The following is a 15,020-nucleotide window of genomic DNA, read 5'->3' as shown; positions in this document are numbered from 1 at the left end:
CTATCTAGATGTTATTTGTTGAATTTTCCATTCTTTTAGTATGTTTCTGCAATCCAGTATACTCCAGGAGAGTAACATCACGATTAATGTTGGCTTTTACTCTACACGTAACCGCATGAGATCTTTACAGAACTTACGCTCTATTAGAGATATGATTATCTTAAGGTTGTTTAAAACTAGATTAGATCACATGTAGCAATGGTTTAGATATTTCAACGAGCTGACATAAACGGCGTGCGAGCATAAAGCTTTAGTGAGAGGGGCAGCCCGGATATATAAGGCGCTCTGATACAGCGCAGAGTCACTTGCTCTCTGGTTCTTACTTCAAACGTTAGGATGAATGATCGATCTTATCTTCTTGTCCAAACTTTCTAGTACTTAGTATGTAACGAGGATTGCTTCTCTTACGTTAGTTTATAAAAATCAGATAATTTTTTGAAATTAATTGAGTTGAATATAAGTATGTTGTTTTTAATATTATATTATTATTTGTTTTGATATCCCCCTCTCCAACCATTGTAACAGTTTAGCAAATATTTTTTGTAAGATACATAAAATAGGTAAAAAAGTACATAACATATTTATGATATTTCGTTACGGACAATCTTTAGCAAATTCGGAAAATTATCATTGTTTACAATTTTATTGTGAATATAAATAATACTGTATTTTTTCGAATGAATTCTCATAACATAGATTTTATAAGAATAGTGCAAATTTTCAAAACAATAAATTATGCAACTAGATACACTGCTTTCATTTTATTTTCATTTTAAATCCATATCAAATATTCACAAGATTATTTTTAATTATTCTAAAAAAACATATATTTCACTGAAATATTTTTATTGCAAGTATTTCCAAGAATTATAAAACGATCATGTTCCTGGTAAAGATGTTAACTGACCTGCCCTCAAAGCAATTTTTAAAACAAGTTGCAAGAAAGACACCAGCTAATTTTGTCTGCTTATATAGAAACGACACTAAAAAATGATAGTTTATCAATTTATTAAATTTATAACATTTTTTTCAGATAAAAATGAATTGGAGGCAGCACAAAATTTCTTAGAACAAGCTGCGCAGACTAATCTAGTAAGTACTTTCTTATACTCTAACGTTACTTATTTACCAATACTTCCAATACAATTAAATTAACAATGTTGTTTTTTAATAGCATGAGTTCGTTCAAAGACTTAGTGGAGTTCTTGTAACTGCTGCTGCAAGTACTGTTGCACGCATGGCAGCTGGCTTACAATTAAAAAATCAACTTACTTCAAAGGATTTAGCACTGAAATCTCAATATCAACAAAGATGGTTAGCTTTTCCACATGATACAAGAGAGTACATAAAGAAAAACGTAAGACTTACACATCGAAACATTTTGTTTTATTTTTCCTAAAAGTCTTAAAAAATTATGATAAAAATATTATAATATGTGTATTAAATACCCTCGTGAAAAATAACCAAACCAAAATGGCTCGATAACTGATAAATATATTTAACAATCCCGCAATTCAGCAATCTGTATCGGTATGAACCAATAGTTAGCAAACGGTTAAAAAAATGCAAAGTATAGTAATTTAAAATTATTAAATTTTAATACGATGAAATACTTATAAATTAGATTATGTTTTAGCTATCCTGTGATGTTAATCTTTGCACTGTATGAGGCGGTTTTTGATACATAATTTAATATATAAGTTTTGGATAGTTCATTGTCCAAAAGTTTGCAGACCCCTCTGTTTTTGTTATTATAGAATACGAACGCTGCCGTCAATATTTTTCACAGAATATATATATATATATATATATATATATATATATATATATATATATATATATACTCTTCTCGGTCCGTAGCGCGTATGAGATTTTAAATTTTACAGAAGAGCAGTAATCATTTACTGATTTACGTCCGAATTTTGACAACAGATCATAAATAGGAAAGTAATTATATATATAGTAGTGTATTATTATTATATAAGACAGGTCCGGGAAACCAGGTAGTGGAAATTCATTTCAATAATAAAAGTTTTTATAACAAAATAAATATATTCAAATTATAAATAAGGATAAGAATATTGCATTAATTGTTGCATATATTTTATGTCACAAAATAAATGAATAAATCCGCTTTGATTTTTACAAATAAGATTTTAAGTAGATACGCTCGAATTTGCGATAGCTGCTCTATTTCGAAATTTTTATAAGTATTTGACAAGTCTTTGAATTTATGACAAATGTAGGACTCTTTAAGATACGATATCGTGCCTGACTCGAAATTTTATAAGTATAGAAATGATTCGAAATAATTCTACGTCGTTTATCTTCTCAAGGCGTGAGTTGCTCTTGAGAAGAGACTAGGCGCTTAAGTTGCGCTGGAGCTAGTGAGCTAATACGGGTTGTGCGGGTCCTTTTATAGGCCACGGAGAGAGCGGGAATCAAGTCGCCGGAAAAACTCACATTCATACTTGATGACACTCATTCACACCTATATACAAAAATCATTTACACACTTATAATATAATATAATGCGCACGCCGCGCCGCCGCTCGCTCTCTACTCTTACTCTCATTATAATCGCGCCGCTGCGCTCGCCGCTCGGTCTATATAGATATAGGCGCGTGTTGCACGCTCTCCCCGCTTTCTTGCTGCTTGCCGCTGGCTAGCTCGTGGCGCTGCTGTTGTACTGATGCTTTGAGCTCAGCTGTTAGCTGTGGCGCGTAGCTTTGTATTGGGAGTGGGGGAGAATAAGATGCTCTTGTATAATCTAAAATGTTGTTTCATATAATTTAGTATTTATGACATGAATTCATAGGAAGGGACTTTAACGACGTGCAACGACACCCCTATAAAAGAAAGCAAAACTTTTGTGAAAAATCGGATTTTACATTTTAGCTCTTTACTTGCTAGCTAGATAGCTATTTTTATGGTAAATCACCAAATAAAATTTTGAAGCATTTGACTACATTGTTTCAGAGATATAAGAAATAAAAAAATTTTCAAAATAAAATTGAAACTTTGATATCTTAAGAACCATAGGGGTTTGAATGCTGCGCAATGAACTTAGCCATAACACAAAAAATATCTACATTTTCCCAAAATCTCAAGTGCGATAAGGCCTTTTTACGTCCGTAATCGAGGCACAAAAAAATCATTTTAACCAGTTTTCTATTTATTATTGGAAAAATAAGTGGTCAAATCACTTGAAATTTTAATGGGATATAGGTTGACACATGACCCATAGACATGATTTTTTTTTGCGAGGTTATGATGTTTAGTTTAAGAGATAAATTAAAAAAAAATCACCTCTTTCATTTTATCTGCCGAACAAAGCGGTCGATCTCGAGGACCAAACGTGGAAAAGTAGGTAATTTTATTCTCTTTCAAATGCATTTTAGCTGAATTGTTTGTAACAATGGGATGATTGAAAAAAACGCAAAATAGTATTTTTCAAAAATCAAAAAAATAGTTTAGAAAATAAAAAATAACTGTTTTACCCGAATTAAGAATACAAAAATAGATATGCATGTCAAATTTTATTGATATTAACAGAGTAGTTCCAGAAATATTACGGTATACACACGCACATACGCACACATATCCATACGGAATTTTTTAATAAAAAGAATATTTTTTTGTTTTATTTGCAAGATTTAACCCAGATGGACCCCTTCGCACATCAAAAGCCTCAAAGCGCTCCTCCTATTCGAAAACTTCGATATCGATTTTGAAAGATTATTGTAGTGATTTATTCTTTAAACTATCCGTTAATTAACGGTTTCAATAATGAGCGCAATGAAATAAGCAAAATTTGATCAAATAGTTTGTTATTATTAGCGAAAGCATTACAATTAGGTAAATTAGTAGCTAACATTTTGCTTGCGTTTTTACCCGAATATTTATGAAAATTTGAACGCATAATACTTTTAGATTAATAATGATCATACGATTTACAATCTTGAAAATCTATAACTATCTACTACATCAAATATTTTACTTTAACCACAAATATAATTCCACTAGAATTGTATTCTGTGAATTCGGATATCACCCATAGAAACGTCATGTTCATAAAATTACTAATTTAAAAGAGAAACTTTGAGGAATGATTTGTTGAGAATTGCTTCATCGATTTTGATGATGTGTTTTTTTTAAAGGTATTTCGTCGAGATGATTACGATGCCGTCATAAAATGACATATAATTACACTAATATTTGTTTGCTAACTTATATATTTGTAATGCTTTTTCGCATGTCCTACTTGCTCGGTTCCAGCGAGCATTGAATTAAACTTTTTAAAATTCTTATTTTTTGGTATGTTTCTTTGGTCTAATTAGAACATGTAACTACGATATAAACTTCTAAAATTTACATTCAGTAATTAAACAATTAACTACAAAAACCATAACCAAGATACATTGATGAATTCTTATACCAAAAGTTTGACAATCAAATCAACCTCTAGCACACATATTAACCATTGAATTGACCGCTTTCTCCACAAAGTTTATCAACGTCAATCGCTCTTGCAGTAATAGTTCATAATTTTCAAAAAAATCATTTTTCCATCTTGGGAATTTTTTTACACTTATTAAATTAATGAAATAAAACTTCAGATGTATTAAATTGTAGGCAATTCAAGTGTCTTAATCATACAAAAATAGTACATTATGCAACAAGGGACTAAAGTCATAGATAATTCCCGTGGGTATTAATCACCCGAGGGAATTATCGACTTTAGTTCCGTGTTGCATGTAGAACTTTATTTACGACTTAACTGTGTAGCCACTTTGTTGTCGTGAAAAGTGAAGCCTACACATCCATTGTTAATACAGACTAAATTTTATTATGTCATTAAGGAGAATTCGATCGTTTCGGCAAGAGTGGTCTAGCTCGACGCGCGCCGCTTAGAACCTCTTCTTTTCGCACAGACTTAGGCGTTCGTACGCACGTACCTGTCAGTTCTGACAGCTTCTCCCAAGGAACCAGACGATCTACATATAACTTTTGCGATTCTTGCGATTCCCGTGCTTTTGTATCTCGTGCGTATAAGGTCTTTACGTACGCCCATTTTAGGACGAGCGACCTTTGTTATCTGTAGAGTAGCGTCGCGTTGTGTGCACGAGTTGTACGAGCGACGAGCAGATTGTATGTTCTTCAAATGTTGGGATGTCGGCAACGTTCGAGCTTCCTCGACGTGCTGATCTCCACCCCGGCGACTGTCACGTACGCGACAGGGCCGAAAGGGTCTACCCGTGGTCCAGGATAGGTCCACTCGAGACGTTAAGGCGTCCTGCGACTCAGAAAAGTGCGTCCCACCCACATGTGGCTAGAGCTTTGTCTCGTGTTGGGCACATTTCTCGGCGTTCAACGTAGGAGAGCTCTACAGCGTGCGAAAAGGTACTTCGCGACGATCTCGTTAATTTTAATTGCGTTCCTCTCTTTTTTTTGCCTAAGAGTCTTTTCATTTGAATAATTTCTTCTGCTTATTAAAATAAACTGTTTTCTTGCCTTGGCTTTTCTCTCTATCTCGTACAAGTTTTTACGCTGAGGCAAGTCGTCATTTTCCTGCAAAATTGATTATGTTGTATTGATTTATTTTCCCAAACTTACCTCACTTATTCCACCATTGTAATTCTTTTATATATATACAGGGTGAGTCATTTTAATCTTTAATCTCAATTATCTCGTTGGCAAAGCATGCCAGCGAAACAAGTTTCGGGTAAAAGTTTTAGGATTTTTCCCTGGCTATCTGATGATGACCTTGACAATGTCATTGAGCATGACCTTCAAGGTCATTTGAAGGTCAAGTCGATTTTTTCAAATAGAAACCCCTATTTTTGGCACCAGAAATGGAAAGAGCGGAAAATTTTACGTTCGAACATGCGATTTTGGAAACAAATCATCGTTTGTGCGGAAATTACCTTTGACATCAGCCGAACCCAGGATGCACCATCGAGGAGGTTGTCAAAAGGATTTAGCATCCCATTTTTTGTTTTATTTTTTTTTGTATTTGTTTTTTTCCTTTTTGTTATTTTTTTGGTATTTTTATGGAATGTTAACTGGAGTTAACCATTGATTAATTGTTCGAAATTACCGCCGTTTTGTTGGATGCAAAGATCAAGTCGAGCTCTGAATTGTCTTATGGTTCTAAGTAGAACATCTCGAGGGATTGCTGCACAAGCTGTACGAATGCGTTCGATCATATTATCTCGCGTTGTTGGCCGTTGAGCATAAACAACATTCTTAAGATATCCCCATAAGTAAAAATCGGGAGGGGTTAAATCAGGTGAACGAGGGGGCCAGGCAACTGGGCCACCTCGCCCAATCCACCTGCCATCGTAGCGGGTGTTTAAATAATCACGAACAATGCGTGCATAATGTGGTGGTGCTCGATCTAATTGGATCCACATTCTTAGCCTTGTGGCTAGGTCTACATTTTCTAGTAATTCAGGTAAAATGTCTCGAAGTAATCTCAAAAAGTTTACCCCATTCACGTTCTCTTCAAAGAAATAAGGACCAATCAAATAGCCATTGATGATTCCACACCAGACCATAACACTCCAGCGGTGTTGATTGTCTATGGGCCTGAACCAATGAGGATTTTCATCTGACCAATAATGACAATTATGTCTATTCAATTCTCCAGTGTTTCTGAATGCTGATTCATCTGAAAAAAGAACGTGCCTGAAAAAGTCTTGATCTTGTTGAATCATTCGTATTGCCCATCGACAAAAACGTACTCGCAAAATCATATCATTTGGAGTTAACTGTTGTGTTAATGTTATGTGATAAGGATGATATCTTCTCGCTCTCAATATTCGGGATGCTGTTGATTGAGGTATACCTATTTCTCTTTCTATTTGTCGAGTACTAATGTGAGGATCAAGATGAATAATCGCTAGAATGGTAATAACACGAGGATCGTTTTCGTCGTATTCATGATGACGGCGTTGACGAACAAAAGCTCCATTTCGAGCTCTCTGAGTTAAGGTTTGAATAGTAACATTACTTGGGTGTCTCCTATTGGGATAGCGTTCAGCATAAAGTCTGGCAGCTGCTGCATAATTATTTCGACTTTCTCCCAAAATCATGATCATATCAACGATTTCGTTGGGACCATAATCAGCCATGATCAAAATCAAAATAATTTGTTAAGGACCAGTAAACAGGGAAACAGATTTTTTTCAATAATAATTATCGATTTACAAGAAGTAAAAAACACGATTAAGCTTTTCTGCACTAATTTCCTATCTACATAACTGTTAAGAGTAGTTCACTCTCAAAAATTGACACTAATACAAAATAATGGAATGACTTAACTACATCAAGAATTTTGAAAATTGACACTAATACAAAATAATGGAATGACTTTGAAAATTTTTGAAAACTGAAAAAATTACGAAAATTTTAGAAAATATTGAAAATTTCTGGAAATATTGAAAATTTTTTCATTTTTGAACGCATGTCACTCCCTTTTCATTTATGGGGCTAAAAGTAGGGGTTTCCATTTCAAAAAATCAACTTGACCTTGAAATGCCCTTGAAGATCCTGTTTAACGACAGGGTCAAGATGACCATTCGTCAGCCGGGGAGAAAACTGAAAACTTTTGTGGGTAACATTTTCTCCTTGAATGCATTCGAGTTCAGCTAATCAGTTGTACTGTTATCGGCATGACCAATGACCTTGACCATTGAATTCAAGGTCAAGGCAAGGTCATATTCAAACGTAAAATTTCACGCTCTTTCCATTTCTGGTGCCAAAAGTAGGGGTTTCTATTTGAAAAAATCGACTTGACCTTCAAATGACCTTGAAGGTCACGCTCAATGACATTGTCAAGGTCATCATCAGATAGCCAGGGAAAAATCCTAAAACTTTTATCCGAAACTTTTTTCGCTGGCATGCTTTTCCAACGAGATAATTGAGATTAAAGATTAAAATGACTCACCCTGTATATATATATATATATATATATATATATATATATTATATAATTATTTTGGCAACACTCCCCCCACCGCCCCCAAACTTGGCCCCCCCACCACCCCCACCAAATAACGTAAAATTCTTTCATTTTTACGTGATTATTGAAAATGCATATAACCCCCCCCCCCTACCACCACCCTACTACCCCTCCACTAGGGCCCCCCCACCATACTCCTTCATGTTTTTAATGTATTTCAAATACTAATTAACAGTGAAATGAGTTTAAAAACTAAAATCTATAAAAATCTAAATTAGTAGAAAATTAAAATTAGAAAAAAATAAATACAGATAAAGTATAGAAATAATTTAGACAACAATATTTCTACTATTTCCACACCACCTATGAGGTAAATAGAATGGCGCGTTTTTTTTTTTGTTATGTGGTATCCCCAGTAGGCCTAATCCACATATTGTTTTAAGATTGATTATTTAAAAATTTTTTCTTTGAATTTGATGTATTCAGTCTTTCATATAAATTTAAATATGCTCACGTATTTTATTCGTAAATGTATAATACTTTAAGCAAACATACTTTAAATTAATATGAATATCTTAATAAAATTAATTCAAGTTACGAAGAAGTTCAAGTTAATTCAATTCAAGAAGTTCTAGAAAATAAGAAAACTTAAAATAAATTTAGTTATAATATTAATGTGTTAAACACAAAATTGAAAAAAAAGAATACGTATACTAATAATATTCATAAAAAAGCTATTTTTGTTCATGTATTATTTGTGTTCAAAATGACCAAAAAAAATGTACTAATAATTTGTGTACTATCTATTTTATATTCTTCTATCTAAATCTTTTTTTTACATTTGATGTGAATTTTTTATTATGGGTACACAAAAAATTTAATAAAAAAATCGTTGTTTACTAATAATTTATCTATTAATGTTTATTTATCATTTATTATTTATTATTAATTTAAAAAAAAATTAATGTTCAGTGTGTTCATTCTCACGAATATGATTGATAATATTGCCAATATTTAGAATATATTTTACATAAGCGACATTATCATTCTTTAATGATGATGGCAATTGATTGTTTTTTTACGAAAATCTAATATTTGTTTTGTAGTAATAGTAATATTAGTAGGCATTTCATCTAAATAAGTAAAATAAGATTTTATGATTTTATTATTATCAAAACATTCGTAAAATTTAATGAGTGAATTTAATTTGTGTAATTGTTCTATATCATATTCATCCATCATGCTTTGTAAATAAATTTCATAATTTACTTGATCAATTTCATATTGTTCTACTTGATTATTTAATGCACGTAAATACTGTCTATGTTCATTATTTTCTACTATAACAAAAGAATTTTGAACTATATCCCTTTTGTGATTTTCGAAAATAACAGAAAAATGAAAGAATTTTACGTGTTTTGGTGGGGGGGCCAAGGTGGGGGGTGGTGGAGGGGTGGGGTGGGGGGGTGGGGGGGGGGGAGTCTTGCCAAAATGACTATATAATATAGGAAGATATATATATATATATATATATATATATATATATATATATATATATATATATACATTCTTTTATATATACACACACATTCTTTTATTTATATATATATATATATATATATATATATATATATATAATATACACACACACCCTGTTGAAAATAATGACGTCATAAAATTACGTCATTATTTTCAACAGGACACACACACAATAAGATCTCTGCAAAAGACGTACGGTGACACGCAGAATGCAGTGATACAAGTACCAGCTCAGATAGTGGCTAAGATCACTAAGCTACAGAAGATCAGAATAGGATGGGTCAACTATAGGATCCGGGTGGCTAACCGCAAGAACGAGCCGCTTAGGTGTTATAAATCCCTAGGTTTTGGCCATATCGGCAGAAACTGCACAGTAACCTGAAGATAGAAGTGAGCTTTGCTTTAAATGTGTAAAAGATGGGCACAAAGCGAAGGAGTGTAAGAACCGACCCAACTGTGTACTCGGGAAGACGGAAACAGCGGGCTCGGAAGAAATACTACAAGACCGGTCGAGGTAGAGAAATAGTAGACGCCCTAAACTAAGAAATGAAGGATGCGAAACGGATACTCAAAAAAAAATCCGAGAAAACAAACGACGGTGCCTTAAAAAGTTACAGGACGAGGTTGAGCCGGATCCCTGGGGGCGACCGTACTAAGTAGTAATAAAGAAGATAAAGTGAGGTTATATTCCCCCTCCTAAGTGCCTGGAATTGCTGGTCCGTATTTTGACCACACTGTTCTCCTTAAACCGGAAGTAACAGCTATCCCTTAAGCGGAGGCAAATGACAAAATCATTTCAAAAATCACCATAGAGGAATTACTGGTTGCATGCAAAAGAATTGGGAACAACAAGGCTCCTTGCCTGGAAGGCATACCCAATATTGCATTGAAACAAGCTATACAGGCGCGCCCCAATGTCTTTGTGGACCTGTACAATTCATGTCTCGAAGAAGGGATGTTTCCTAAGAACTAGAAGAAGCAACGCCTGGTGCTACTACCAAAAGGAGATAAGCCACCTGGAGAAGCTGCCTCATACAGACCACTCTGCATGCTGGACACCCCGGGCAAGGTTTTAGAGCGCATAATCGGCGTTAGAATGGACCAAGTCATTGAAAAACCAGGTGGACTAGCGAAATATCATTACGGCTTCAGGAAAAAACGCTTCACTCTGGAAATGAGGATTCAAGAAGTACTGTGAACCTGAATGACAGAACCCTTTCGAATGACACAGAGAGCGACACAAAAACCTATCAAGTAACCGGAGGAGTCCCACAAGGGTCAGTGCTTGGCCCATTATTGTGGAACATCATGTACAATGGTGTACTTAGGCTAGAGCTACCCGAAGGGGCAACGGTTGTAGGGTTTGCAGATGTCATTGCAGTAGTGGTAGTAGCAAAGCAAAAGGAAGAGGTAACAGAAATGTTGTATTGTTCTGAGTAGAATGTGTGACCTTTACAATGTCGAAAGAAAACGCTTTTTTTCTCTCAAAAACAAAGGTCATAAATAACTAGTCAGTTAATGATATTACGCACTATAAGTGCAATATGTTAAGTAACAATTTAAGGGGGTACACCACCTTTGAAATTAAAATCAAAATTTTTCATTAAAAATTTATAAATACTTATATCAATGAACCAAATTTTTATTACTATTCTTAGACATAATTACCTTTATTTTGATGGTTTTAGACCTTCTATATACCTCTATAATACCTACGTATAGTAGGGAGTTCATAATTCACTTACCGTAAGATTCCAAAGGAACGAATGGCCCAAATGAGCTCAAACTCTAGGATATTGTTTAAAAGTACATTAATTATGGTATGAATGAGGGGATTTGGTTTAAATTTCATAGATGTACTGCCGACTCGTGACTTATGCCACTCACTTTTAACAATATATTTACAATTATTATTAACCTCAGTGTCTTTATTTATTCACTACTCCAACATGGTAGCAGTCCATGGGTAGTATGTTTAAATTTATTCCTACACCAACCTTCGAGGAGGTATATAAATACTTATAAAAAGTGAGGTTAGTAGAAGAGCCACGTGGAAAAGTAGTTAACGATTACTGTTAACAAAGTGAATCGCACAGTGAAAATTATACAGTGAAATTAAAGTAGAATATTTCTCGAAAAATTTATATACTTGTGAAGTATTGAAATTAAAATTTTCATATCAAAACGTCTGTCTACAGAAGAAAATTTTCAAGTGAAGATTAACCGGTCAGAAAGAGTTAGAGTAAAAAAAAATATACGCTCAGTGACGAAGATAAAGTCCTCAGCTACTGAGAAATATGGAGATTTTTAAAAAATAATTAAAATTGAAGTGCGATGCAAGCAGATTGAAGTAGGCAAGTAAAACACGTGGTGAAGTGCTATTACAGAGCACGTGTCAAATGTAGAGGTTAAGCACGTGTTCTCATGGTCTAAGGAAAAAGTGGATCCAAAACAAGATTTAGAAGATAAAGAAGCTGTTTGGAAGAAAAATATAAGAAATCCATTTAGAAGAATATTTTTGAGAAGACTTAAGAAAATAATTGTGTTAAAAAATCAAATATACGAAAATATAAGAGTTAAAGAAGAAGAGATGGCTAAACAAGCAAAAATTGAAGATATTATGATACCAGTGTTTGATGGTGTAAATTATACAAGCTGGAAAATAAGACTAATGATCCTATTTAGTCCGGGCGCTGGTGGCACTAGAGCATTTTTTTGAGGTGCCCTTTATGTTTTTTAGGTCGCTGAATCGAAATTTCGAGGGAACCAGGCCGAATTCCTGGTCAACTTTTAGTGCAAAATTACGTTTTTTCGCGTTTTTCGTCCAAAAACGATATTTAAGCTAAGATTTGACTTCAGAATTTGATTATGCGGGAAAAAATACGTAAGTAATATTTATAACATATATGCTTTTATCAAACTTATCTTTTTTCCATAAACTCTAAGTATACATACTCGAATTGGCGCTTCGCCATCCACATGCTCTATTCTAAAATTATTTTGTCTTTTTTTTTAAATGTTAAAAATTGTTTACGTATGAATAAAAAACGTTACTCTATTATTTATTTTCGTGAGGATTTTTGCACGTATTATCCATGCAACATTTGCAAAAAGAAATCCACGGTAATTTTGCTGCATGACAGCAACATGCTTTTGTCGAGCATACTTTACAATTACAACTCGGTAATAACATGTCAAGTGGCGGGAACAAACTATTTACTTTTTTTGGAACTAATCGCTCGTTTTCTAAACAATAACCAAATAGTAGTGGATTTAATATTTCGGTACGTGGATTTAACAAATTTATTTGCTAATATGTAGCATAGAACGCTCGCAGTATATGCAATCGCAGTGTAGCAGTAGTAGGCGGCAGCTCCGAAATCAAAACAAAATTATTGTGCGTTTTAAACCTAAGTATATCAAATGAAGAGTATTTAGCTGTTTTTTTTTTTTCAAAACTTTTAACAGGAACTGTTCAGCATTTCGAATAGATGCTGCGATATCTGCTTCCGAGATACCTAAAAAAAGAGAACACGGAAAATATTATTTAATGCAGATTAGTTTTATTTTATTGAATTAATTTGTTGCAAAGTTATACCATGTGCGAATATCTCAAGATATTTTTCTGGTTCACTACGCAGGGCACTGTGCTTGATGTGATTGACAGTGAGGTGATGCAAAGCTGGGAGAACTGAGCACAATTAGATACCACAGTCTTCGGCCAATTAGTGTATTCCTAGAATCCTTCTTTTAGCACCCGCTTCTACTTGAACCCAACGTTCCTAAAAATATGGATTATTTTAAATTAATATACATTTAGAAGAAAGTTTCACTTTATTGAACAAACTGTGTTACACTCACCTGCAGGTTCATTGATTTCAATATTGACCAGTAATATAAAAGTAATACAAACACATCTGTATCTGATGATAGTACGAATATTTCAGTCGCTCCCTCGGTGCATGCTTGATGAATATGTACAATTATTCGAGAATCCGCCTCTTCAATATCAGATCTTTGTAATAAAGCGAATGTTTCTAAATCAGTCTCTAAATTCGATGCGCAAGGCGCTTCATTTGTTGCACTACATATTATAATAGTATTTGGCCATAAATCATGACTTCGATCTAAAACAATTTTTCGAATGAATGTTTGCAATAATACTTTGTTGTTCATCGATGCCCAGAACTGTTTTTCTTGTTTTGGCATTGGAACGTTCTCATTTATATCGTGCATTTCTATAGCAGCTTCTTTGTATCTAACTATTCTTTCGTCAAGTTTAATCGAATTTTCAAAATACGAGTCAAATATGAAATCTATTCGATGTACTTTGTCCTTCGAAACTGTTTTTACAGAGTTGCAAAAGGCAATAGCAAAATCACCGAAAGTTTTGATATCTTTCCATTTGATTTGCCTGCACTTCAACATTACATCGATTATTACAATGGCGTTAGATAAACTATTGCAAGATTCATTATGATCTTTTGAAAGCGTCTCTAATTCCGTAACTAGATCAGATTTACTTTTTTCTTTTTTCATCGAACCATCTTCATTAAATAACGAATTTTTCTGTTAATTCGAAGGAAAATAAGCTTTCTAAACTGTATCCGCGCTCTTTTGCGATATCAATTATTCTTTTTGGCAAAAGAGTATTTTCTTGCTGAGAAGATTTAAATGTTGTGAGTTTAACTTTAGAAATCGTGTCGCATAGGTTTTTCGATTTTACAACAAATCGTTCTGAAAAGAATTCTTGGTATCATTTACATCCGTTTTCGAATATGTTCAACAGGCCTTCAGTGCACTCAGGTGTTGTGTAATAATATTTTTTAAAGGTTCACTTCCACTTTTGAAAGGGTTAGAATGAGAAGTAATATAAGATATTATTTTATCAAGTTGCTGTTCAGTTTTACTTGTCATGGACGGATTGAAATCGTGATGTTTTGGCAACTCGTCATTCTCTGATGCTACATGTGTAATTTCTGTGAATAAATTTTTTACTGCTAAAAGTTCATGGTAAGTGAGATTCCAAGCTGTAACGTACTCTTTTTTTTGCGTCGCACCTATAATGCCTGAAGCGCTTTTTTGAGAACGGTTGATTGTCTGTTCTAAGCCTTGATCCGTTCCAACTGATGTATATGGTACAAATGATCGCTTAACAGTGCTTAAATTTCCGGCGACAAATTCATTGTAAAGCTCCGGCTTTTGTGTTGGCAAATTAATCATGCCTTGATAGTATTCGCAAGCATCGCGAAGGTAATTTATTCGGTTGAAAATTCGAAAAACGGGCAATAATTTTCTTATTGAATCAACATGCAAGTTCCAAATACCCTGACGATCGGCTCTATCTATATTTCTCAATAATTGAATTAATTTAATTGCGATGGTCCAGTATTTGAATTGATTAGATTGTTCACATCTGATTTTCACCCAATTTTGATAATTTAACAGAATTTTACTATTACACTGACAAAAAGTATTATAAAGTGCTTTACTCTCATCAAAGTTTTTTTCGGAG

At 33.7% G+C, this 15,020-nt stretch overlaps 1 protein-coding gene across 5 annotated transcripts in view; it reads left to right on the top strand.

The window, feature by feature from the left end:
* Positions 1-15,020, top strand: part of LOC100114333 (importin subunit beta-1) — a 192,297-nt gene that overhangs the window by 54,181 nt on the left and 123,096 nt on the right. For 4 of the 5 annotated variants that reach the window (XM_003425289.5, XM_032601307.1, XM_008203787.4 and 1 more), the window contains exons 2-3: positions 1,034-1,092; positions 1,175-1,357. The exons of the other annotated variant lie outside the window; for it this stretch is intronic. In XM_003425289.5, coding sequence (XP_003425337.1) covers positions 1,034-1,092; positions 1,175-1,357 — 242 coding nt within the window. The remainder of the gene's footprint in view (positions 1-1,033; positions 1,093-1,174; positions 1,358-15,020) is intronic. 5 annotated transcript variants of the gene reach the window in all.

Source organism: Nasonia vitripennis (assembly GCF_009193385.2).
Source record: "Nasonia vitripennis strain AsymCx chromosome 1 unlocalized genomic scaffold, Nvit_psr_1.1 chr1_random0005, whole genome shotgun sequence".
NCBI lineage: Eukaryota > Metazoa > Arthropoda > Insecta > Hymenoptera > Pteromalidae > Nasonia > Nasonia vitripennis.
This window is presented reverse-complemented; position numbering and strand designations above follow the sequence as displayed.